Source organism: Ammodytes marinus (assembly GCF_949987685.1).
Source record: "Ammodytes marinus genome assembly, chromosome: 18".
NCBI classification, from domain to species: domain Eukaryota; kingdom Metazoa; phylum Chordata; class Actinopteri; order Uranoscopiformes; family Ammodytidae; genus Ammodytes; species Ammodytes marinus.
This window is the reverse complement of record NC_137222.1, coordinates 23,071,297-23,097,796: the sequence shown is the minus strand read 5'-3', so window position 1 is coordinate 23,097,796 and position 26,500 is coordinate 23,071,297. Positions and strand designations below refer to the sequence as shown.

The 26,500-nt window shown below is 41.4% G+C and overlaps 1 protein-coding gene across 1 annotated transcript in view; it reads left to right on the top strand.

Moving 5' to 3' along the window:
• The window catches only part of dcc (DCC netrin 1 receptor), a gene marked incomplete at its 5' end in the record, with an annotated part of 197,397 nt that overhangs the window by 15,029 nt on the left and 155,868 nt on the right, over nucleotides 1-26,500 (top strand). The window contains 2 exons of the mRNA XM_080047014.1: nucleotides 5,062-5,212; nucleotides 6,452-6,588. Coding sequence (XP_079903140.1) covers nucleotides 5,062-5,212; nucleotides 6,452-6,588 — 288 coding nt within the window. The remainder of the gene's footprint in view (nucleotides 1-5,061; nucleotides 5,213-6,451; nucleotides 6,589-26,500) is intronic.

Sequence of the window (26,500 nt, the reverse complement as noted above, 5' to 3'; positions counted from 1 at the left end):
TTCTTAGAGTAACTAGTAACTTAAGTTATCAGATAAATGTAGCGGAGTAAAAATGTAAATGTGTCAGTCCACTGACTGTGTGAGTAGTAGAATAAAGTAGCATGGAAAAGAAAATATTTAATTAAAGTAAAAGTGCTTCAAACTAACACTTAAGTAAAGTAATTGAGTAAATGTAATACTAAAAGTTACGTTACACCTCTGCAATCAATTTATCAATAACAGTTTCTGAGCTAAAGTATTTTTATTATCTGTCAGTATAATAAAATCTGTCAGTAAGAGTCTGGGCCTCCCACAATAGCCTAGATGGTGATCGTTTTATGCCATGGTGAACCTAACTTGTATTTTGCAGTCATGAAATATTGAACACATTCGAAATATTATGCGTGTTATTAACCTTCAAAAAGAGGACGGATTTAGATTTTCAAGTGGTTGTTACGGTGAAGTGCTAACACAGCAGCAGTTTTACTTCTCTAGGTCTGAGTTTTACTGCAGTTTTCTCCTGCAGTCATCATTTTGTCAGGTAGTCATTTTAGTTCATTTCCTCCCACTGCTGGATGTCTCATTTTCAAACGCAAAAGTCATGTAATGAATATGTAGAGAGCACCATGTGATTTTAGTAATAGTGTGTGTGTGTGTGTGTGTGTGTGTGTGTGTGTGTGTGTGTGTGTGTGTGTGTGTGTGTGTGTGTGTGTGTGTGTGTGTGCGCGTGTGCGTGTGTGTGTGTGTGTGTGTCTGTGTGTGGGCAGAGAGGGGCCTGACTTACCATCAGTCAGCGGGGAGTCTGTTATACACTCCACACCGTCCAATTATATGAGTCCATACACACACTTGCCCACTCCTTCACCTCTTTAGATTACAGCTCAGGTTATCCTCACCGTCCTATTGCTCCAACACTCACTTAACTCCTTAACTCCAGAGCGAAAAAGTGTTCCTATATGCTTGAATCCCAACGGGGGGCTCCCCAGAGCAAAAGTGTCTATATTCAGCAAGGTAATTACATGTATCCTCCCACCACACACACACACACACACACACACACACACACACACACACACACACACACACACACACACACACACACACACACACACACACACACACACACACACACACACACACACACACACACACACACACACACACACACACACACTAACACTCTGTTGTATAATAATATCTAACAGGCTTTTCAGCGAGTTAATCCACGTCTGGCCCCGCGCCGTCCCCAGTGGCAAAGTTTAACATGAAAAGCCCCGTTGGGACAAACCCAAAAACCATTTGTTTTAACCTCAAACCTTCACCTGCTGCTCTTTCATAACGCAGGATGCACAGTCCTTTTTTGTGCCACAAAAAGATTTAGGAGGTCCCAATACATGCATGGCAATTGTAGTATGCTGAAAATACATTAATGCCCCACTAACTCCAATAGCATTTTGCAGTATTCATCTTTATTCTTGAAATTTTTCGACATACTGAAAAAAAACTTCCTTATCAAATTTTTTATTCTCTCCTGTGGCCCTAAAACTTTTCTGTACTTTAGTATGTGGTGTAGTAAATAGAAAAAGTATGTGATTTGGAACTCAGGGCAAGTTACTGTGAGCGTAAATCCATATGATTGGAACTCCAGAAAGCTAGTGTTAAAGGGGTCGGCGTATTTTCCAAACCCCCCTGCTGCCGTGCAGGTGGTTTCACACTGCATGCTTTCCAGTTTAATCTTTTTCCTTTTATTTTTATTTTTCTTAATCCCTTTTCAATAGGAGTTTCAAACGGACAAAGGGGGATCTGGATTGAATTATTCTGACTCCATAAAGATTTTATTAACTTTAGCTTGTGAAGTTGTTTATCGGACAGAGACATCAGAAGGTCAACGGTCAGAGATTATCAAATGGAACCATCTTGATTCCCATGATTGATCTGCCATAGATCTGCACAGGTGAATTGTGAAACCTGGTGAGACCCATTTATTTTCTCTCCTGTACACATCAGTCTGGCCTTCCTCTATTCCCCATGGGGAGGAGCCCGGCACCATCCGTTAGTGGAAGGCAGCCTCTGATTGGTTCATGGAGTCATCAATCTAGCCTCGTGTCAGACAGGGCCCTTCCCATTTTCCATCCATTAGTGGAAGGCAGCCCCTGATTTGTTACTGTAGTCGATGACGTCAACCTGGATTGGGGAATAGGATAGATTGACATCTACACGAACCAATCAGAAGCTGCCTTCAGCAAACTTTAGGTCAGAGAGAGAGGCCAGACTGATCTGTGGGAATGAATCGAATGTGAGGCTTGCAGAAGTGCAGGTTAGAATTGGTACTAGATTTTCCTTAAGTGTTGTGATTGGTTCTTTTCTGACTGTGTGTGTGTGTGTGTGTCTGTGTGTGATCGTGTGTGTGTGTGTGTGTGTGTGTCGGTACCTCCCTCCTCCTCATTGTAATGCGAGTGGCGTTGCCGTGCGGTGTGATTCGCTGACAGCCTTCCTTTGGCCGCGGCGTGTCTGTGAAAACATTAAAGGAGTCACGCAGCGGAGCCAGTGATTATGTGGCTGATCCCTGGCTCTCTCTTTACTCCTCTGTCTCTCCCCTGTCTCTCTCTCTCTCTGTGTGTGAGAACACTAACATTCTGCTGTGTGGACCATTCTGCCGCAACACACAATCTTTGTGAAGCCTCATGTACATTGCCTGGGTTTCTGCTGATTATCATGTTTTGTGATTAGGTTTTTTGTTGCTCCGTGCTATTGAATACTGAGCCTGCCTGCAAAGATGTGTATCTTATTTGTTTTGTTTGTTTGTGTGTGTGTGTGTGTGTGTGTGTGTGTGTGTGTGTGTGTGTGTGTGTGTGTGTGTGTGTGTGTGTGTGTGTGTGTGTGTGTGTGTGTGTGTGTGTGCATGGGTGCGTGCGTGCGTGTGTGTGTCTGTGTCTGTGTGTCAGGGATGCTATGTTTAAATTGGACCGATCTGGTCCTGTGCAGGAAACACTCACTGATTAACATGTAATCTCATGATTTTAATTTAATTTTGTATAGTTTACATTTAGTTGTTAAATGAAATAAAATGAAAACTTTAAATTGTATTTTAAAGTTTTTTTTTAATGTTTAATCTAATTTTTAAAATATGGCATTAATTATTATGAAACATAATGATGTTACATTTTATAACAAAATATTAATGAACAATACATTTTTGATGATGTAACCTGCTGTCTCCTGAAGAAAACTGTCTTTGTGAACCTTCCAGCCTTCGGGCTAACCCGAGGGCTAACAACCTGCAGGAGAGTGTGTGTGTGTGTGTGTGTGTGTGTGTGTGTGTGTGTGTGTGTTTGTGTGTGTGTGTGTGTGTGTGTGTGTGTGTCTCTGTCTGTGGGTGTCCTCAGGCCCCAATTTTTCTCTGATAGAAATCGTATAGAAAATCTGAACCGGAAAACATGAAAGCTTTGAACAAGTCAACTTAAAAAAAAGCCACTTTTGTTGGTTTTCAGACATTTTTTTCTCCAGCAGTCATCTGTGTCAGTGTGTCACCTCTGCTACATCTCCTGTGAGCATCTCTTTGCCATGTGTTGCTGTACCTTTAAGAACCCTGTTTGGCTTTGGTACCAGGTTCATTCTTGTGTTTTCACATTCACTAACTGGGACATTTTGAACCACTTCATGACCTGCGTACCAAATCACATACTCTTTCTTTTTACTACACTATATGCTAAAGTACAGAAGAGTTTTAGGGCCACAGGAGACAAAAATAATCAGAAAAAGAATATGTTTTTTCATTATGTCGAGAAATGTCAAGAATAAAGAGGAATACTCCAAAATGCTATTGGAGTTAGTGGGGCATTTATGTATTTTCGCCATACTACAATTGACGTGCATGTATTGGGACATCCTAAATCTTTTTTCTGCCATACTAAATAGTATGGAAGTATGGGGATTGGAACGCAGGGATAGTTTTTCTCTTTCCCAGTGTGATCTTCATTGATTGATCCTCCTTTCATCTTTTACAGTTTTCCCATGAATTCGCTGTCTTCTTCTCTCCATCCCCATATGCCCAATGCTGAGAGATTCTCTGCTTCATCTCATGTTAAAAGCAGTGCTGCTAAAGACCAACTTTTGGACATTATATAGTTGGAGTCAGCGATTCTGGAGAATGCTTGTTGTCAAAATCACTTTGTGTCAAAATCAGTTAATATCTCCACACGATCCGCTTACCTGTATGTCCTGTTTGTGTGGGCTGAAAATAATACACAGCTGTTAATACACAGCCTAGGCTCTGTAAACTGGTATGTAAACAAAGGGGGGGGGGGGGGGGCACCATAGCTATGTTCAAACTGACTGATGAGCCGCCCATGCCTTTACTCAGAACTGGATTTTCCTTTTAGCACCACGGAGAGCGACCACATGCGCTGTCTGCATGGCTGTTAAATGAAGCTACAGTTTTCAGTAGCACATTCAGTACATGCTAATGAGCAAATACAGAAATAAAGTATTTCAATCATTGATTCATTCAGCTCAATGTTCTTATCTTGGATGCTTTACATACCAACAGTTAGGGCTGACATTGCAGATAAAGGTCCCAAGGTCCCAATGTTAAGAAAGTATATGTGTGTTATTAGAATGGCTACCTGTTGGGTTTATGCTTCACCAGGTACAAAAAGGAGTTATAGCAGCAGATTATTCACGCTAGGGCAGTGGCGAAGTGGGTAGGGAGGTTGTCCTCTGGAGTGCAGGGTTGGAGGTTCGATCCCCCGCCTACCCGCTACATGTCCAAGTGTCCCTGGGCGAAGAGACACTGAACCCCACATTGCTTCCGATGGCAGCTACTGTCATCGGTGTATGAATGGGTGAATGTGGCGAGAAATGTAAAACGCTTTGGGGCTGAGAAAATTGGCTAAAAAAGCGCTATATAAGTCAAGTCCATTTACCATTTACATAACATTGTCCAATCATTTCCTGGTCAACTATCCTTTACAGCTTTACTGTTTAGGCGTCCACATACATTTGGCCATGGCATGTATCTCAGAATATGCACCATATGTCAGTGTTTAACTCACTCCCATCCTTCTGTCTCTATCCTGTCAGAGCCCGGTGTGAGCAGGAACCTCCAGTTCCTCCAGCGTCCGCCCAAAGTAACGGTCCTCCTGGGAACGGATGCCGTGCTGGAATGTTCCGCCTCGGGGTATCCCACGCCAGGCATCCAGTGGAGGAGAGGAGAGGAACTCATCCAGAGCTGGTATGTCACCATCCACTATCTCTCTCTCTCTTCTCAATGTATTTTATATATACACACTGTCGTAAAATAATGCATGTTTTAAGCCATGTGGTCACCAAAAGTATCTACTTAGCCACTCCTATTGAAAGACCAAAACCAACACTGAAGGTACAGCTCTGGAAGGAAAATAAGAGAGAACTCCAATTTTCACAAAAATGTTGTGTATTATTATTTTTATCAAAGGGAATTCTCTAAATGACTATATATATATTTTATTCATATTTAAAACTACGAGGAAGAATGACCAAGGAAGTGTTATTTATCGAACTGGATTAATTTCGGTTAAATTAGCTCACTGTTACCCAAGAGAAGCCTCTTCAACCTACGGACTTATTTTAAGACAGAGAAAAAAACAAGGGTTGTGCCCCCCCCCCCCCCCCCACCCCCATGTCGTTTTTATCCCCTCTCTGCCCCGTTTCAAATCGGTCTCTATATCATGGAAAATGCACAAGAATAATATTAACAAAAATGGGGGGATTGTTGTCAGTAGTCTCAAGAATAAAACAAAAATGTTAATTTCACAGAGAAAATGTTTTCCACAGTTAAACCATGAGATAGTGATCATTTTGGTGGGGCCTCCTTGTGTTTTTCCAGAGCTGTATCCACTAACAAGTGCTCTGTGTATGTATTACCGTCTGATACTCTTTCTCTGAGCCGAGTAGCTCGGTTTTTGTGGGTGAGTCACACTGGTGCACTGCGTGACATGTTCCCTCATTACCATGAACACGCACACACACGCACACACACACACACACACACACACACACACACACACACACACACACACACACACACACACACACACACACACACACACACACACTCTCTCTTTGTAGTTTACTCGCATACATACATTTAGCTTCCCCAAATACCCACTGGAGCACCAAACATAGTAATCCCAAGCTGAAAACATTCCCCTAGTGTTTGAGTGAAGTCTTTAAATTTTTCTAACGGGACCAGCTGTGAAGGATATAACTAAGCTTTTTTTTATGTAAAATAAATCCTCATTTTATAAGTGAATACATCTGAGGTACAGTCTTAAATATTGTTTTTTTTTACAGGATTACTTGACAATAAGAAAAAAATATGGCATGAACCAGATGAAGCCAGAATCTAGTTATTATTCTGCAAGTTATAAACTGATGACAAACATGACCGGAGAAAGATAAACCCCCTCTCTCTAACCCTCTCTATTCACAGGAACAAGAAGTATTCTCTCCTGGCAGGCAGCAATCTGATCATCAGGAGCGTCACAGATGACGACTCGGGCAGCTACAGCTGTACGGCTAGCAACAAGAATCACAACATCACAGCACACACAGAGCTCAATGTACTGGGTGAGCCAACAACTTTATATATGCTTATTTTTGGAGTGTGTGTGTGTGTGTGTGTGTGTGTGTGTGTGTGTGTGTGTTGGGGGGGTGGGGAGGGGGAGTGGTGGCTTTTTGATGGTAACTGTAGAGAATTCTCCAGCTATACTCAAATTGGGACGGCTCCACCAAGACCTACTTCTTCTTACATCAACTCTAAAAACACTCTCCAAACTCGCAGTCGTACAGATACAATTGAAAGAATTCCCACACACACCTGCAGTGCTCCATGTTGTGTGGAGAAAAAAAGAAAAGAAAAAAAGAATGTCTGACTGCCGAAATCTCCCACATGGAAAAAAAAAACTTGAGTGTGAACCGTTAACAGCCTGACATCCCCTTAAAACAATAGAAAACAAATTGAATGGAATAAAAAATGGTCCACATTGCATTGCTTACAGCCCACCCCCCCCACCCCCTCCACCACCTGCTCTATGGGACAGGGAATCACATCCAGAATCAAATGCCGGTCATGAAATATACAAGCTGAGCCGTCTGTTGGCTTCAGGAGCTTTTTTCATACATAATGCATGTGTGTATTTATTGTCTGACTGCTCCTCAGCTGCTGGTGCAAGTCAAACCCTATAGCTGCTCATGTATGCAGGTGTATTCAGACCAGCCTGATTGTTGTTTGGGTTGGAAGCACCCACTGTGAAATATGTTTTTTTTGCTGACATATTAATGGATTTCCATAACAAATGTCAAAATGCACCGCACACATTTTACCATAAAAACAATTACGATATGAAAAGTATCAACATCCTATCATGGTTTGATTCTATAGCACTGTTGCTCTGATTTTGAAAAAAACACATTAACCTCAAGGCCTTATACTGTATTGGTGTCCAAAAAATGCACAAGAATGTATAATAATAAAAAAAGAAATTGTTCATGGACATAAGTATTTAGTTCCTCCCATTTGAGGTGTTTCAACCAAGGGCTGAGTTAAGGGTCGGAATACTGAAATACCTTAGTTTTGTCTTCTTCTTTTGTTAAATTTGGGAAAGATTCCTAGAATTTCATTACGGGGTATCGAGTGTGTATTTCTGAGGGAAACATACATTCAACTATTTTAGTATGAAGCTAAAACACACAATCAGCGTAAAAGTGAAGGGGATAGATATACATTGCTGTTCTGTTTAGTGTTTTATATACACTCATGTACACAGATAAATCTACAGGGATGTGTGCTTTCAAACTATTAATGGTTTGTCAAGATAGGAAGAAATTATTCGACAGGATATCCCCCTCTTAATAAATTCTCATTTTACTATTCTTAATTGTCATAGAATAATAAATAAAATAACATAATTGGTATCATGTGTATAGCACAGGTGCACATTTACGAATAGATGAAATGAATTGTTATCATAAACTCTGACGAAAGCTCAAACCTCCCTTCCAAGATGCACCAAATCTCTGGAACAAACTCCCAGAAAACTTGAGGTCAGCTGCAACTCTCAGCTCTTTTAAATCAAGTCTGAAGACTTTTCTGTTTCCATTTTAACCTGCAATTGTATCATATTTAAATGTTCTATTTCTATCAATTAGCTTTTAAATGTTTTATTTCTGTTAATTCGCTTTTCTAATGTGTATTATGTATTCTAATCTTGCCCCTGTAAAGCACTTTGAATGGCCTTTTGTCTGAATTGTGCTATAGAAATAAACTTGCCTTGCCTTGCCTTCCAACGTCACGCCATGTGCTACATACCAGCACACTCACTGAGCATTATGTCACTCATCATAACCTTGTCCCTAGCAACACCCCAGGACCAATGCTAGGAGCTAACTGTGTCCTTCTTGCCACGGTCAGAATGGGGTCACTGGTCATATTAAGCCTCCTGGTATAATACACAGTACATGTGTCCCCCCCCCCCACACACATAATTAATAGAAGAACCAGCTGAGTCAGTGACAGCAACAGTACACTATCATCCGTCAAAATCAATCTGACATCATTAAGAATCTAATCCGTTGAATTCAAAATGTCAATGTGTCATGTGTCATGTGTCAAGTCCCGAAGCTCCTCATTGAAAGAGGATTTGTTGGTGGTTGCACGTTGCTTAAAGTATCATTGAGAGAAAATAAATCCCATCCAGAAAAGTTAATAGTTAGAGCTTGAAGGCTGGGCTTAAAGGGTTTTACAGTTTTCCTGGAAAGTTATCACAGTAGCAATGATTTCATCTTTTGACATGGTGATTGCAAAGTCAACACTCTACAAATACAGCGCTTGTGGTAAATCAAATCAAACCAGTTTTATTTGTATAGCCCAATATCAAAAAATAGACATTTGCCTCAGTGGGCTTTACATTCCATACAGCATGACACCCTCTGCTCTTAGACCCTTAGCTCGGCTGAGAAAAAACTCCCAGTAAAAAAAACCTTTATCGGGATTAAAATAAATTGAGAAATCTCAGGGAGAGTTGACAGAGTAAGGGATCCCTCTCCTAAGACAGACATCCTGCAATAGATGTCATAAATAGAGAAAAATCACATGTTGGTGGTAAAAAGAAGTCAAGCAGGAATGTGTACTTCCACATATTTGATTGGGCCACCACGGCATCTCGCCATGTGACCAGTTGTGTTGTGTCTCGTGTTGAGGTTTAACTTTTTTCTTTTTCGAGACAACCCTTATTTCTTAAAGGTAGAGTCAGCGATTCTGGAGAAAATCTGGTGTTAATAAGCAGTTTAGGCTCCGTAAACGGGCAGAACCTATGCTGTGACTGTGTACACTGATTTGTTTCCCAGCGCAAACACAATAAGGACGGGGACGCAGAATGTCAGGAGATACTCACTGATTTCAACAAAAAGATATCTCTATAATCACTGACTCCACCTTTAAAGGCAAGAGCCAATTCTGACAGAAAATAAGCCACCTCGCAAGAAGGCTTCCCTTGGATAACAGTGAGTTAGTTTCACTGAAATGTATCCAGTTCTCTTATTAATAACACTTCCTTGTCCATTCTTCCATATAATGTCAATTTTATAGCCAATTTAAGATGGGGTATATGATTTCTGTTTGGTCAAAGTTAACATGAGCTGTACACTTTGACCAATCACAGCGAGGCTCCGATTCTCTGTTCTTATTGGCTGTTGGGACTGTCCATTCACTTTGGCACAACTTTGTTGGTGTAGAGCGTGTCAGGGAGGGACCATAGGGGAGGGACCAAAGAGAACAAGTGGAGCGGTTGAGGTATTTGGATTCAAATCTCTATCCTAACTGCCATTTTCTCCCCAAATCCTCCACCCCAGCTTTAACAATAACAAATTGATGGATTGATAATCTGACAAAACATCAGTTTTATTTTGCCTTTTTAAATTGATGAATAGAACTGGTTCTCCTGTCTTTATTTCATGTATTCATGTGGTATGGGTTTAAGTCACATCACTAGTATGGCAAGTTATTTACCTCATGTGCGCAATGTCCTTTTGGGGCCTTGGAGGTTCCTTAAAGACCTACTTCACCGGTGGAAATATGAAGGCTTATTGAAGTCTGAGATCCAACAGTATCTCACAAAAGTGAGTACACCCCTCACATTTCTTCAAATATTTCATTACATCTTTCCATGGGACAACACTGAATAAATGACACTTAGATACAATGTAAATTAGTCAGTGTACAGCTTTTATAAATTCACTGTCCCCTCAAAATAACTCGACACACAGCCATTAATGTCTGAACTGCTGGCAACAAAAGTGAGTACACACCTAAGAATTTTTTTCCAAATTGGGCCCAAAGTGTCAATATTTTGTGTGGCCACCATTATTTTCCAGCACTACCTTAACCCTCTTGGGCATGGAGTTCACCAGAGCTTCACATGTTGCAACTGGAACCCTCTTCCACTCATACATGACGACATCAAGGAGCTGGTGGATATTAGAGACCTTGCGCTCCTCCACCTTCCGTTTGAGGATGCCCCAAGATGCTCAATAGGGTTTAGGTCTGGAGACAGGCTTGGCCAGGCCATAACCTTTACCCTCAGCTTTTTTAGTAAGCCACTGGTCGTCTTGGAGGTGTGTTTGGGGTTGTTATCATGTTGCAATACTGCCCTGCAGCCCGGTTTACGAAGGTTGAGTGCACGTGGTCAGCGTCATACACAGAGGTTGGCTTTGGAAAATAGACGTATGAGTGCTGCCAGCATTGCTGCAGGGCTTTAAGGGGTGGGGGGTCAACCTGTCAGTGCTCAGACCATATGCCACACACTGCATCATACTGATCTGCATGGCTGTTGTCCCAGAAGGAAGCCTATTCTAAAGATGATGCACAAGAAACCCCACAAAAAGTTTGCTGAAGACAAGCAGACTACGGACATGGATTACTGCAACCATGTCATGTGGTCTGATGAGACCAAGATACATTTATTTGGTTCAGATGGTGTTAAGAGTGTGGGGCGGCAACCAGGTGAGGAGTACAAAGACAAGTGTGTCTTGCCTATAGTCAAGCATGGTGGTTGGAGTGTCATGGTCTGGGGCTGCATGAGTCCTGGCAGCACTGGGGATCTACAGTTCATTGAATTCTAACATGTCCTGTACTGAAGCAGAGCATGATCCCCTCCCTTCATAAACTGGGCCGCAGGGCAGTACTGCAACATGATAACGACCCCAAACACACCTCCGAACGACCACTGGCTTGCTACAGAAGCTGAGGGTAGAGGTAATGGACTGGCCAAGCATGTCTCCAGACCTAAACCCTATTGAGCATATTTGGGGCATGCTCAAACGGGAGATGGAGGAGCGCAAGGTCTCTAATATCCACCAGCTCCTTGATGTCGTCATGTATAAGTGGAAGAGGATTCCAGTGGCAACCTGTGAAGCTCTGGTGAACTCCATGCCCAAGAGGGTTAAGGCAGTGCTGGAAAATAATGGTGGCAACACAAAATATTGACACTTTGGGCCCAATTTGGACATTTTCACTTAGGGGTGTACTCACTTTTGTTGCCAGCAGTTTAGACATTAATGGCTGTGTGTCGAGTTATTTCGAGGGGACAGTAAATTTACACTGTTATACAAGCTGTACACTGACTACTTAACATTGTATCAAAGTGTCATTTATTCAGTGTTGTCCCATGGAAAGATATAATGAAATATTTGAAGAAATGTTAGGTGTGTACTCACTTTTGTGAGATACTGTATGTAGTATAAATGTGCAAAGATTTTAGAAATCGGTTCATCCTAGCCTGAGAAAAGGCAGAACTAGTGTGTTATGGTCTCACTGTCTAACCCTACATTTTCACATGTGTGACATCACACATGGGAATTTAGGGTTGGGATTAACATAAAAGCTGGGCCAAGTGAAGACTGAGGGAAGACTGAGGGAAGAAAAAACCTCATTCATTATATTGTAATAGCGATTTTATAATGATAGAATGCCGGATCCGTATCGGTGAGGTATTCCTTTAAAGAGGACCTATGATACTTTTAGACTTTTATGACCTATAAACGTTGTTATAATGATTTATAGTCACGTTTAACCATACTAGAGTATCAAGTAATTACGTACATGCATTTCGACGTATTCCCTGCTGACCGTCTGGGGTGGCTATGCAGAGCACTAAAAACTATGGCAGCCGGTCGAGCTGAACTTGTTCAAATTTCCGGGTTGTGTCTGTCACACTGGGGTCGTTTCTGTCATGTTTCCATATATGGTAATGCTGCCGCTCAGGCAAGCTCCGGCTGCATGCCCCCACCTTCCTTAAAATTTCCCGCTGCTGGAAGAAAGGTAACTAATCACAACGTGGTGGGGTTTGCAGCAGGGGGGGAGGGGCGGAGAAGCTCAAAGCAGTGTGTAGAGAGAGACTGCTGTGCTCGCTAGGGTAAGAGGAAGAGTGTCCCGAAAATCTACATAGTTTTTTGTGATGTGATTCGTGTCAGGTTGCTCTATAGCAGTTTTTAACAAGAAATGAAGACCAGAAAAGTAGTATAATAGGATCTCTTTAATGTCACTCCCAAATGGATGTACAGGACATTGAATACAGGGCTTATCACCAGACAAAAACCGCATCAGATATTTGTATTTATTAAATGCTTTAATGAAAACAGGAGACAGTTTTTTTTTTTATTCCACAAGCAGAGATTAGAAAAATCAAACAGAGGCAGCTGGTGTTTGTTCGACTCTCAAGAGAAAAAATCTGCAAATTAACCTTGGGGTGTTTTTCCCATTCTTCCTTCCAGCTGGGTCTCTCTGAATGGGCCGTGTGCTTTCATGTCTTTGTCTGCGTGTTCACATCACATTCGTATTGTGTTTACACTGCGCTCTCTCCGCCTGCAAACATCATATGATGTTTACAATAAATCTGTGTGAGAGAGTGTGGCGCGTCTGGGATGGGATCATACAGCTGCTGTAGTCTGACATAGTTAGATTGATACCAGGGGAAACTATTGCTGCTTAGAAGGTTGGCACTTTTTAGACATTTTGAACTTTTAGATTTAAAAATAAATAATACCTTGGTGGAGGGGGGTCTAACATTACTATATACGTTTTTTTTTCTGAAAACCCTATAGACAAAAATCAAATAAACTCTAACTCCTCCACCCTTAAGTATGTAGAAATAAGTAAACTTTGTACAATTATTTTCACCATTAGTAACTAAACAGGCAAAGCATAAAGCATGCCATATATTGTCCCCCAATTTAAACTTTAATATGTTAGCAGCACAACAAAAAGTCAATAGCAACACAATGCACACATGAGAAATGGAATTAGCCATTCCTAATGTATGGCGAATAGAGGATCACTAAAGCATGTGTGTGTGCACATATTAACTGTGAAAAGCCAAGGTCTGTCTTGGTCTGTAGAATACTTTACTTGTATTATGGGCTAAGTTTCACTCAGAGTTTTGAATATTATGATCGCTCAGATTTTTTAATTTTTTATTATTAAAGGCCTACTTCACCAGTGGGAATACGAAGGTGTATTGAACTCTGAGATCCTATGTAGTATAAATGTGCAAACATTTTAGAAATCGGTTCATCCTAGCCTGAGAAAGGGCAGAAAGAGTATTTTATGGTCTCACTGTCTAACCCTATACATTTTGCACAGTAGTGACATCACAACTGGGCAAATAAAGGGTTAGGATTATCAGGACAGCTGGGCCAAGGGAAGACTGAGGAAAGACTGAGGGAAGAAAAACCTCATTCATTATAGCATAATAGCGATTTTATAATGATAGAATGCCGGTTCCGTATGGGTGAAGTATTCCTTTAAATACGACACACTTATGTGCTGGCGAGTGGCGCCAGAAAACCCAATAAACACAAATTTAGGCAACCATCTTAAAAACAATTAATCAAAACCATATTTAATGTATACATACAGTAACTCAAGGTCTGGATGTACTTGTGCTACATCCTACGCATATCCCCCCATTCAATTCTTAAACAAACATGCAACTCTCAAGCACTCAAATCTTTAATATTCTACGCTGAACTCAAATGGCTGATTTCTCTTGCCTCAGAAACAGCACCACCACTGGCCTTTGGTTTTTTAAATCCATTGAGTGAATGAGTGGCACAAATCCTGTCGCCATGTGTCTATGTTAACTGACAAGAAAGGAGGGATGCTAGGAAAAATGGCTGCGAGGAAGAAGGAAGCAAAGGATGCGTTCCAAATTTCATACTCAAATAATCTAGTTAGCATGCAGTATGCTACAATTAGGACATACTTTAACGTATTAAATTTCATCCTAACAGTGATGTTGATATTGCCTCTTGCTTATATCCATCGCATCCCTACTGGTTGCTTTCATACAGAGGCTCCGTTGATGTGACGCCACATGAGGTGTCCAATGGATAGTGGGACAGAATCGCCCCAAATATCATGCTGATTTCAACACTAAAAGTCACGACCGGATGTGGTAGTAGGCATCCGGGTATACAGTATTTAAACATGCTAAATCCGACCATAAGAATTGGGACATTCTAAATGTTTTTCTACCATACTAAATAGCAAGGAAGTAACTGAAAATTTAAACACAGGGAAAGTTAGAAAGACAGTAAGACAGTATGTGAAGCAATTGGGACGACTGTGGCTCAGGTGGTAGAGCAGGTCGGCCAATGATCAAAGGGTTGGCGGTTCGATCCCCGCCCTGCCACTTGTGTCATGGTTGTTGTGTCCTTGGGCAAGACCCACCTTGCCTCGTGTGAATGTCGATAGTTAGCCTGCTATGGGTGTATGAATGTGTGTATGAATGGTAACGTTGGAATGGGAACAGGTCTTCCTTGCAAAAGAGTCTTCGGTCTCAATGGGATTTACCTGTATAAAAAAATAAATCGATTGAAATGTAAAGCTGACGTGACAGCTGACGTGAAATGGGTCCGACCCTTCTGAGCCATTTCAGCATGAACGATAAACACATGAAGGCTCACAGCTCTAGATATTTTCTTTCAAACCGCTCGTGTATTTTGTCATTGATAAAACATTCCAGAGCCGAGGCAGACGAGGGATTTAAGAGCGAGGTGTGTTTTTTTTCTTATCGCGTCGCCGAGGCCTGCAGCTGTGTGTGAACGCACTCATGTGGGTTTATACATTCATCTCCCCCTCATCTGTCTGCCTTTTATCTGTCTGCGCCTCATCTGCGAATTAAAAGATATTCGATAAGGTGAACACAAAGTTTACTTTCAAGCCACATTTACAGACGTTCTCAGGCATTTCTAATGGCCTTTTGTGTGTGGATAACCAACATAATGGATACACTCACAGGAACATGTTGATGTCATACTCACTACTCTGTTGCTCTCACTTTCTCTTTACTTAAAAGGTTTACATTTGCTTCAGCTTTATTTTCCACTTGCTTTTGTCATTGGAGTTTGGCTCTTCCTGTATACACATTTCACATGACTAGCCTTCCAGTGGTTTCAATCATCTTAAGAGTGCAGACTTAAAGACCTTCTGCACCGGTGGGAATATGAAGGTGTATTGAACTCTGAGATCCAATGTAGTATAAGGGTGTATTCACACATGGAAAGTCCGTTAGTTCACTTGCTTTGGTCCAGACCGAATAGAATTTAGATTTTATTTTTGGTGTGGTCCACTTTCATATTTGCCCCTTTTGCAAGTGAACCAGCATTACGAAGCAAAACCACACATGATCGAAGGTCATTCATTCATTGGACAGAAATTCTGGGGTGGAGAGAAGCAGGAAGAACGAAGTAAAAACTGCGAAATATATCATTGATATAATATGGGGTTAAAAATAATAAAAAGGCCTCCGTTTCAACCGAACTAAACACGGCATCTGTGAATACACCCTAAATGTGCAAACATTTTAGAAATCAGTTCATCCTAGCCTGAGAAAAGGCAGAAAGAGTGTTTCATGGCTTCATGGAAAATGTAGGGCTAGTAGTAAATGTAGTGGAGTGAAAAGTAGAATATGTCCCACTGAATTGTAGTGGAGTAGAAAAGAGCATTTGTGTTGGAAGAGAAAGTGAGAGGGGCTGCTTTCAGAGGGCTACTCGACCTTTCATTAGAATTATTATGTGCTATGATACTGATACATGAATACCCTCTTTGCAGTTTGCATAAATGCACCTTCAGCCATGTACGTGACAAGTCAAGAGAACATTGGTTTGTTTCATTTCATTTTTTTTTTACTTCTAACCCTGCTTTGGGAGCTCGAAAACTTCATTGAACCCGCACCTCTTTGTCATTTCTGCTGCCATATATGATGTGTACACCTAAAACTTTATGTGAGCATAAACTCCTGTTTTACCGCTAATTACTTTGAAGAATGTTGGTCCTAAATCGGCGACGTAGAGGACATGCAAACAGTGTTCATTACTGTTTAATGGTCCAGTATTTAAATTTAGACCAATAAAAAACCCTAGAGATAAAATGCATTTTTAAAAAGGGAAAAGTTGGCTGCTGACATGCGGAAAAAAAACTCCCTATAGCCTCTGTCTTGCATTTACATTAAACTAATAAAGAAGAAATATGTTGTGCTAATACGCCCCATTACGCTGTGTTTATTTCCAAATAGAGGCATTGACAAATATCCAAGGGATGGTGATGCATTGGGATGTGTGTGTGTGTGTGTGTGTGTGTGTGTGTGTGTGTGTGTGTGTGTGTGTGTGTGTGTGTGTGTTCCGACTCCACAGGGCAGTGACCATGATTAGATGATTAGGATAACGAATGTTGAGCGTTGTTTCCCATAGTAATGAGTGCAGCCCGGCTCATTAGCTTGTCCATGTTAGCGCCTTAATGAAAAGCCATGAGAGGAACCAAAGCCAGCGCTGCAGCTATCGCTCATATTCAACTGTGCTATGCTGTCAGCCCACCACCAGCTGGATGCTAATGGATAAAAATCATACTGGACAAAAAACAGTGGCAGAGATGACCCCCCCCCCCCCCATACAACAATGACAAACATATGTCATTACAGAGAATAGGATTTGTTTAAGTTGGGTATGAGACATTTAAAATCTTCTCATACAGGTGGTATAACACATTATGAAGGCATTAAAGTATTGTTACTGTAGTGCTACAGTGATGTTATCTTTTAGAAATTATAATGATGCCGAGTCCATCCTGCTTCAACATGTCAACATGTCCCGACCTGAACCTTTTTTCATTTTTACCAATGAAAGCAATAGTGAGGAGCTGGCTAGCTGAAGGATATGGGCGCGCGCACACACACACACACACACACACACACACACACACACACACACACACACACACACACACACACACCCCACACACACACACACACACACACACACACACTGCTTTTTGCAAAAGAGAAAAATATTGTTAGAGTATAGTATCTCACAAAAGTGAGTACACCCTTCACATTTCTTCAAATATTTCATTATATCTTTCCATGGGACAACACTGAATAAATGACACTTTTAGTCAGTGTACAGCTTATATAACAGTGTAAATTTACGGTCCCCTCAAAATAACTCGACACACAGCCATTAATGTCTAAAGTGCTGGCAACAAAAGTGAGTACACCACAGTGAAAATTTCCAAATTGGGCCCAAAGTGTCAATATTTTGTGTTGCCACCATTATTTTCCAGCACTGCCTTAACCCTCTTGGGCATGGAGTTCACCAGAGCTTCACAGGTTGCCACTGGAATCCTCTTCCACCCATGGAGCTGGTGGATATTAGAGAACTTGCTGGTGGATATTAAAGATGCTCAATAGGGTTTAGGTCTGGAGACATGCTTGGCCAGGCCATAACCTTTACCCTCAACTTCTGTAGCAAGGCAGTGGTCGTCTTGGAGGTGTGTTTGGGGTCGTTATCATGTTGCAATACTGCCCTGCGGCCCAGTTTATGAAGGTTGAGAGCACGTGCTCAGCATCATACCCAGAGGTTGGCTTTGGAAAATAGACGTATGAGTGCTGACAGCATTGCTGAAGGGCTTGAAGGGGTGGGGGGTCAACCTGTCAGTGCTCAGACCATACGCCGCACTCTGCATCATACTGGTCTGTATGGCTGTCGTCCCAGAAGAAAGCCTATTCCAAAGATGATGCACAAGAAACCCCACAAAAAGTTTGCTGAAGACAAGCAGACTACGGACATGGATTACTGCAACCATGTCCTGTGGTCTGATGAGACCAAGATAGTACATTTATTTGGTTCAGATGGTGTTAAGAGTGTGGGGCGGCTACCAGGTGACGAGTACAAAGACAAGTGTGTCTTGCCTATAGTCAATCATGGTGGTTGGAGTGTCATGGTCTGGGGCTAAATGAGTGCTGCCAGCACTGGGGATCTACAGTTCATTGAATGCTTTGGGCCCAATTTGGACATTTTCACTTAGGGGTGTACTCACTTTTGTTGCCAGCAGTTTAGATATTAATGGCTGTGTCGAGTTATTTTGAGGGGACAGTAAATTTACACTATTATACAAGCTGTACACTGACTACTTTACATTGTATCAAAATGTAGTTTCTTCAGTGTCCCATGAAAAGATATAATGAAATATTTCAAGAAATGTGAGGGGTGTACTTACTTTTGTGAGATACTGTATGTTGTAAATCTGGGCCCAGATGCACACCACTACTTTAAAAGGACAGTACAGTATTTTTGAAGTGTGGTTGTATGAGGTCCTTAGGCATAGTTAGTGTGTTGCCTTATGGAGATGGTGATCAGTGCTGTCACTAGAATGAGTTTAGGGGGGATATTGATGTAGTGGAAGACAGACAGCCTTATACAGTACTGTTGCATATGACAGTATAAGTGAACAGCGGCTTCACATGCCTGTATTTAAAAAGAGAGTAGTTAGTTGTTAATTGAAACTCTGTCAATGCAGCTAAACATTCACTGATCATGCACACACATACACGCACACACACACACACACACGCACAAACACACACACACACACACACTCACACACACACACACACACACACACGCACACACACACACACACACACACACACACACACATACACACACACTCACACACACACACACACACACACACACACACACACACACACACACACACACACATACACACACACACACACACGCAAGCTCTCAGACAGCCGTAAGACACAGATTGGTCTGTGGCCTGCTGTGATTGTTTCACTTGGCTGTGAAATCATGAAGTCCCTCTCTTGGATAGACAACACAAACACACACATAACCCCCTCCCCTCCCCCCCAGACACACACTTTTGCTGGTTGTGGGCCTGCGGGGTTCCTCTCCTGATTAATTACAGGCTCTGTGAATTACTGGTGGGTGTTTTAGAAAACATTTAACAAGCTGCCAAGCACCCCCGCAGAGCCACCGGCCGGCCCAAACAGGCTGAAAAGACATGAGAAAGAGAGGGATGGCTGGATCTCTGAGCTCCTGCCGAGAGAGGGAAGGCTTCACTAATGCCCAAGAATTAAAAGTCTGTCAATATGTCTTTACCAGTCCATCTCAGGCCCACAATCACAACAAATCTACTGCCAAATTCACTCTCAGATATCAAGTAAGTGGTTCTCCGTGGAAACAGTTTTAAATACAACTTACATGTTCAAGTATGGTGGGTGGTTGAGGGGGATAGAGAAGCTAACTAATAAGCAATAAAATGTTATATTTTTGTAGTCGATATAAAGTACATTTAGCGCTGTGTTAGCTCGCGTCACGGTAATGATTAGCGATCAATCAGTTTAGCTTAGCTTAGCGCAAAGACTGAAAGTATGCAGGGAAAACTGTTGCATGCTCCACCTTCCCTTCAAACAACTCCAGAGTTTTCTGATTGAACCGGTGTAGTGTATATATACAGAAAAGAATGCACAGATGTTAGTTAGCTAATTAGAATTCAGCTTCTATGCATTATTTCCTTTCCTTTGTTTCTTCTTATCTCCTATTCCTCCACTCATCCTTCCTTCCCTCCATATTTCTCATCGTTAATTAGATTGAAGTTTATAGAAAGGGATTTTTTCTTTGATTAGATTAAATGAAACTTTTCGGTGCCTGTGGGGGAGAGCTGACTCACAGCTGGAATCCGTTTGATGTCTCTTTGGCCCTGACTGAACACATTCACTTCACATTTATGTCTCACTGAAAACAGTGAGTCTGGATACACAGAGGACTACGCATTCTCCCTTTAGTAGTAGCTGTAGTAATTCCATTAAATAATGATAGAAAAATAGAAGGCAATTAAGCTTGTAAGTTTTTTTTTTATATATCACAGATTAGTCAACCAACTTTAATTTCTAAAGCACTATACTATAACAATGCCCATTTCTATCAGTATTATTTATGAGTTATACGCAGTGTTGGGAATAACGCCGTTTAAAATAACGGCGTTAGGTAACGCCGTTCTTTTTTCAGTAACGGGGTAATCTAACTAATTACTTTTTCCGTCGTTACAACGCCGTTATCGTTACTGAACGTTAAATGCGGTGCGTTACTATGAATTGATTGAATAAACTGTGTAATCCGAACGCACCCCTGGCTCCATACCACACAAACTGCTAGTGAGGAGACTGGTGTGTTTTATTCAGTGTGGATGACATTATAACTGTCAGTTAGCGCCGTCACGTCAGTCAGCCGGAGCGCCTGTTAAGTGAAGTTTCTTTTTCTTTCTCTCTCTGTTGTGTGAGCGTGCACGTTGCCGCACTAACCACCTATCAATCCACGGTTGAAACGTGCTCTCCCTGAGTTTGTTTGCATCGCCCTTGTGAGTAAGTGCATGGAGTTTCCCGATCTCTATAAATTGTAATGTATGCACGTTATTAAACGGCCGCGATTCGCCGGTTGCATCAGCTGTTTAGCGTGTCATCACGAGCCGAATATTGCTATCGTTCTTTTCCTGGGATCTGTATGCTGCTGTGCATGTTAAAGAAGGAAATACACAGGATAAATCCTCTCCTCCTCTCATCGTCTCATGCTTCATAGTCTGACGTTTTTGGCTGTTTTAGCCGACACCCCTGAAGTGAATCCAGTGATATTAGCAGATCAGCACGGTACATCCAGCAGTTTCCTCTACTACTTTTGTTGAGAACAAAATAGGCCTACTTGAAGTGCAGGATAGGCCTAAACCTCTTGCTGTCTGTTGATGTGCAATAAATATTGAAGGTTATGTAGCCTACAAGTAGGCCTACCTGTCTGTTCTACTCATTTCAACTGACCTGTGAAAACTGCTCAGAAAAATCCAAATTGACAACTTTTTTTTTTTTTTTTTTTACACTAGGCTAACGCAAATAGTTACTTTCCCTGGTAACTAATTACTTCTATTGTAAAGTAATTCAGTTACTAACTCAGTTACTTTTTGGAACAAGTAGTGAGTAACTATAACTAATTACTTTTTCAAAGTAACGTTCCCAACACTGGTTATACGTTTTGAGTGCATCAGATTTTCTTTATGGGAATTTATTTATTCATACTGTACCATTCGATCAAGTTACATAACATGCTTTTGTACCTGATCTATTTTGTAAGCAGCTAAACTCGTACCGTTGACACCAAAACGTGACTGCAGCAAGGAGGACAATATGGGGGTGGATAGGAGCTACAATTAATGTTTGCCTTTAATTAACCGTCACCACACTTTTTTTAAACTTCAGTCAAGTGTATTTATTCATTGCCTTACCCTTGTTAAGTTTAGTTACTTTATTAGTCAATTGTTATAGCGCCCCTGGAACAGTTTTGGGGTTAAGTGTCTTGCTCAAGGACACAATGGTAGCGATGGTGGGCAACTAACACCCTCCTGTCCGGTGCCGGGGATCGAACCAGCGATCTCATGGTTACTGGTCGGCCACCTTTCCTCTAGGCCACCCTACCCTTAGCATATTCCAACCATAGATTATTAGTCAGATCCACAAACGGTCCTTAACCATATAATATCTAAGTTGCTTTGTACAGATAGAATTTGGTCAAAATACATTAATGTCTGCTGACAAGGTTGGAAAAGTCTCAAGTCGGACATTGGGGGTGACACAGTTACCAAGTGAAAAGGTGGACGTTTGGATCTCCCAAAGAGCGGGCTAAGCAAATAGATAACCAGTTACACCACATACATACATGGCATCAGCAGATCGCATCGCTTGGACGCTAAGCTAACATTCATACACCTGTCTCACAGTCCATAAATGGAATCAAACGAACACATATTTCTAGTCTCATCTCTTTACCAGCCAATCTGGTTGGTTAACACCATTTAATGACAAATAAAGAACTTACCTGAAGCTTTGGCAGCTGTTTGGTTACTTGGTATTTACATGGGCACACAGGTGTATTACTGGATATGATACAGATTCCCCACATGTATTCAACCAGTAATCCCATCCAGGTTACATGATGTTACTCTGCCTGAGATTTTACACATCTGTATCAATTATCTAGAGTTTACCGGGGTGAGCTGTTTGTGTGAACACAAATGTAAGGGTTACTCAACCCTACGTTACCCTGACTTTACCCCCTAGTACTAAGTTGGGATCAGGAGGCGCGGGGGGATGGGCGTAGCCTATATGAATGTGTCTCACACCCACAATCTCCTGCTGTGTGCTGCATGTGTGATAGGGTAGATCTGGACATTCTCTTTATGAAACTATGCAGTGTTACAGATTAAAGCGCCATGGCCGGCTGCGTGGCCACACATATGTCCAGACTGCTTTAATCCGTCTCAGTGTGTCCGGTGTACTGCTGGCTGCTCAGTTCCCCACACACCAACGGATCAAACGAATTTGACCTACCCTTTGTTTTAAGCTTTGTAATCCGGGATTTTGAACGCAATTGAAAACAAGGAAAAAAAGAAGGGATTTAGTGTGACTTGTCAGCCAGACTTGACCCCACCAAGCCACCATTGCCCTGTGTGTCAGCTTAAAAATCACTAGCAGCAAGCAGATGATTAAAGTAACACCTGCCACGTGTGACCTTGTGGAGGAAGCATTTACCTCTGCTTCCTCTACCAAAGAGCTTGGGTGTATCGTGAAAGTGAAAAAAAAGTGTGTGTGAGGTGATCACTTACAGACATCTGTTCATTTTTTCTTTCACCATCTGCCTTTCATTTCTCTGTGGGCGCTGCAGGATTGCAGATTGTTTGGATGTTTGTCATGAATCTTTGGTAGATTTCCCCGTTCCTTCTCGCCGGTCTTATCGGCCCCTCCATTTTCCCTTCTTAATCCTGCCATCTGTGTGTTCTTTTGTGCGGGAATTGATATTATGTAAATGTAGTATACGGTATCCACTGCGGGTTTGGAAGGTGATTTGTAGAAATGGAGATTATCTCAGATGGGTTTCTCAACAGTTGTGCGTGGCACGATCTGGTGCTTCTTCTCCCAACTGATTTTACAGGGCAATGAGTCTTTCCTTACCTCCTTTTACACTTTGAAAGTCACATTAATAAATCAAATCAAATCAGTTTTATTTGTATGGCCCAATATCACAAAGTAGAATTATGTCCCGATTATATGCCTACTGCACGCTAACTACATACTTTTTATGATCAGCTGTAGTTTGTAGAATAGAAACAAGGAAAGTATGCGATTTGGAACGCACTTGGTTTGCTAAGACAAAGTCAAAGTTTGTCAGTATCCTCCCGCCTCTTTGCTTGCACTGTTGGTCTGCAGCAGTTTTCCTTCACACTGTTGTCATCTGTCACCTGTTCATCCACACAGACAGGCTCCAGCTGTGAGGGACAGGTGAGGGTGTATGGGCCCGTATGTGTTTCTCAGTGGGAACACAAAGTGTGCCGGCGGGGCAGGATTTGGGTCAGTGCTGTCGGTCAGCGAGTTAATTACACATTATAAATGTCCGCCGTGTCATCTCGCCACTAAGCCGCTGCCATGGCAACCGACTGGAAGTCCCGTCTTGTCCTGCTGTGAGGCTGTAGCCAGGAAAGAACCCCCCCCCCAAAAAAAAAAAAATACACAGCTGTCATGATTGCTGTGGTCTGACCGCACAGAGCCAGAGAAAGTTAATCAGTGTTGAAAACAGTAGAAAATTCTGTGTGGGGATAATGGCTTTGTTGGTAAAAATAAAATCTTTGTATATCGTCTACTTTACTGAATCACAATACAACTAAGTCTCAAACTATTTAAAATGTCTCTAAAAAGCTTAAGAGTGGGTAAGGACTTTAAGGGGAGACACTGCAGGTGAAAAGGGAGACATTTTAGATATCATCATGAAACTTTGCCCGTTGATTACTTCCATTAAATACAAATACTTTTTCGGAATGTTTGAATAAATATGCAAATGTGGCATTCTTGCGTACATTTGCATTTCTCTAAAAACTATCAAATCTTGATTTTAAAAACGTTTTCCTTTTTTTAACATAGTAGATCAGGCCTGGCCAACCCGCGGCTCCCGAGCTGCATGCGGCTCTTTGCCTAGTTTCATGCGGCTCTTACGTTCGTATCAAATTTTGTGTTTATTTTAATTTTTTTTACATTTTCTTTATGTGTATGTGTAGGGGAGACCGGGGTAAGTAGGCACACTTTTTACTCTAGTGAGAATTGCTCATCACCTAAACATCTTTCAATAGTCATTCCTACATTAAATTGAAGCTTTGTTGGCTTGAAATGTGAACCCCTCACTTTTCTAAACTTATTGTAATAAAGAAGAAATTTACCATCAAAGACACTCTAACACATTGTGAAAACCATCCCCATCAAGGGGTTGGTTGTCACACACTATGGGGTTGTTTGTCACAATGTTATCTTTATGGGAAAAATCTTAAAAAGAAGGCAAGAAAGCAGAACTACATTTGAAAGTTTAATTTCGCGTGAGGATACAGCTTGACATTTTCTTTTGTTATTGGGTTCCTTTCCTGGCTGCACCCTTTGGATAACATGTGACAACCAACCCCCCAAAAAATGTGACGACCAACCCCAACTGGAATTTATTGCTAGCATCAAGGCCAACAACCATCTGACAACTAATTAGCTTGCTAAAAACAATCTAAACTATAGCTTACCCTTCACACTTGTTTAGGGTAACGAGTGTTTTGTTATAAACCAATTGTGTAAAAGCCTAGAAGAAAAATACTGAGGAGCTAGATATTTTCAATTTGACATGAAAAACACTAACAGTCCTCTCACCTCAAATTCAGCACTCTAACTCCAAGGAAGACTATGTAGGTGACCTCTGATCCCAGTTGTGGATATTTACATACCAAAATTTAACAGACAGCGCCTTCTGGTTCCGAGATATAACGATTGTGACAACCTACCCGTGTGACAAATTACCCCGTTCTCCCCTATGCGTGTTCGCAAATGTTTAATTGAGGACACAAAATAACGTTTGGTTTTTCACATATTCATTTAAATTCCCTTCAGTAGTCAGTCTGGGTCCGCGGTATATTCTCAGGCTTTCTCAGGATAGATTTTTGCATGACCAATCAGCGAACAGAGGGAGTGGCTGAGAACAATGACGTGCGCCAGTTTCAGGTGCATAACATACACCGCTATGCGATTGGTTGGCAGTTCCGGAGTGGCACTGGGCAGATCCAATAGTTTTAAACTTCAATAGACACCTGCCTTCAATGAGCATATGTTTGTCAATTGAGCGATTCCAGACCTTCTGTACAAATTAAATGAAGTACGATGGTCTGGTAGGACCAGGCTAAGCTTTACACTGGTCTGAAGGGAAATTCACTTTCCATTTACTGCATTCTTCATCTTCTTACCTCAGATCAAATCTACTCATAAAACAGAGTTTTAGAAAAAAAGTCTGTGATATCATTGCAAATGAAATCCTGCTTAAGTGTGCACTTGAAGTGAATTCAAAGTTGAAGGTACATATTGTATGTGGTCCACTACTGTACAATTTCCAGTGGGAATGTATTATGTATTTGTCTTTTATTCCCTGATGTGTCTACTGTTAATGCCGTCGTAATCACTCGTCCCTCTGCTCAGTTTGTGATGAAAAATCATTTCACCTCAATTCAACTTCTAAATGAGCTTTGACTCGATTGTTTGTATTCCCTGATGTGTCTACTGTTAATGCCGTCGTAATCACTCGTCCCTCTGCTCAGTTTGTGATGAAAAATCATTTCACCTCAATTCAACTTCTAAATGAGCTTTGACTCGATTGTTTGTCAGTTTTGGGTCAGAGGAGGATCAGAGGAGCAGGACTGTACGACTCACAAATGGTGCCTTTAAAAAAAATCTCTTTATAAAAGTGTTTTTATTTCTGTTTAACCCTTAGCACTGCTCAAGTGTTCTTGGGCAAGGCATTATAATCATTGAGCTATAATTTTACCCAATCTCATTAATTTCTGAAATAGCCATTATGATTATGATCTGGCTATCTTGGGAACAACATTTGCTTTCCCCCTCATTGCTTTCTAAACATATCTCGCTCTCACAAATATGTTCTGGAGTCTTCTTTAAGCTCTGAAAAATATATATGTTGGCTCTGAAAACTAGTTGGTTGTCAGTGTCAGGTTAAGATAAGATTCAACTTTATTATGGTTATTATTAGGTTTTGTATGTAACTA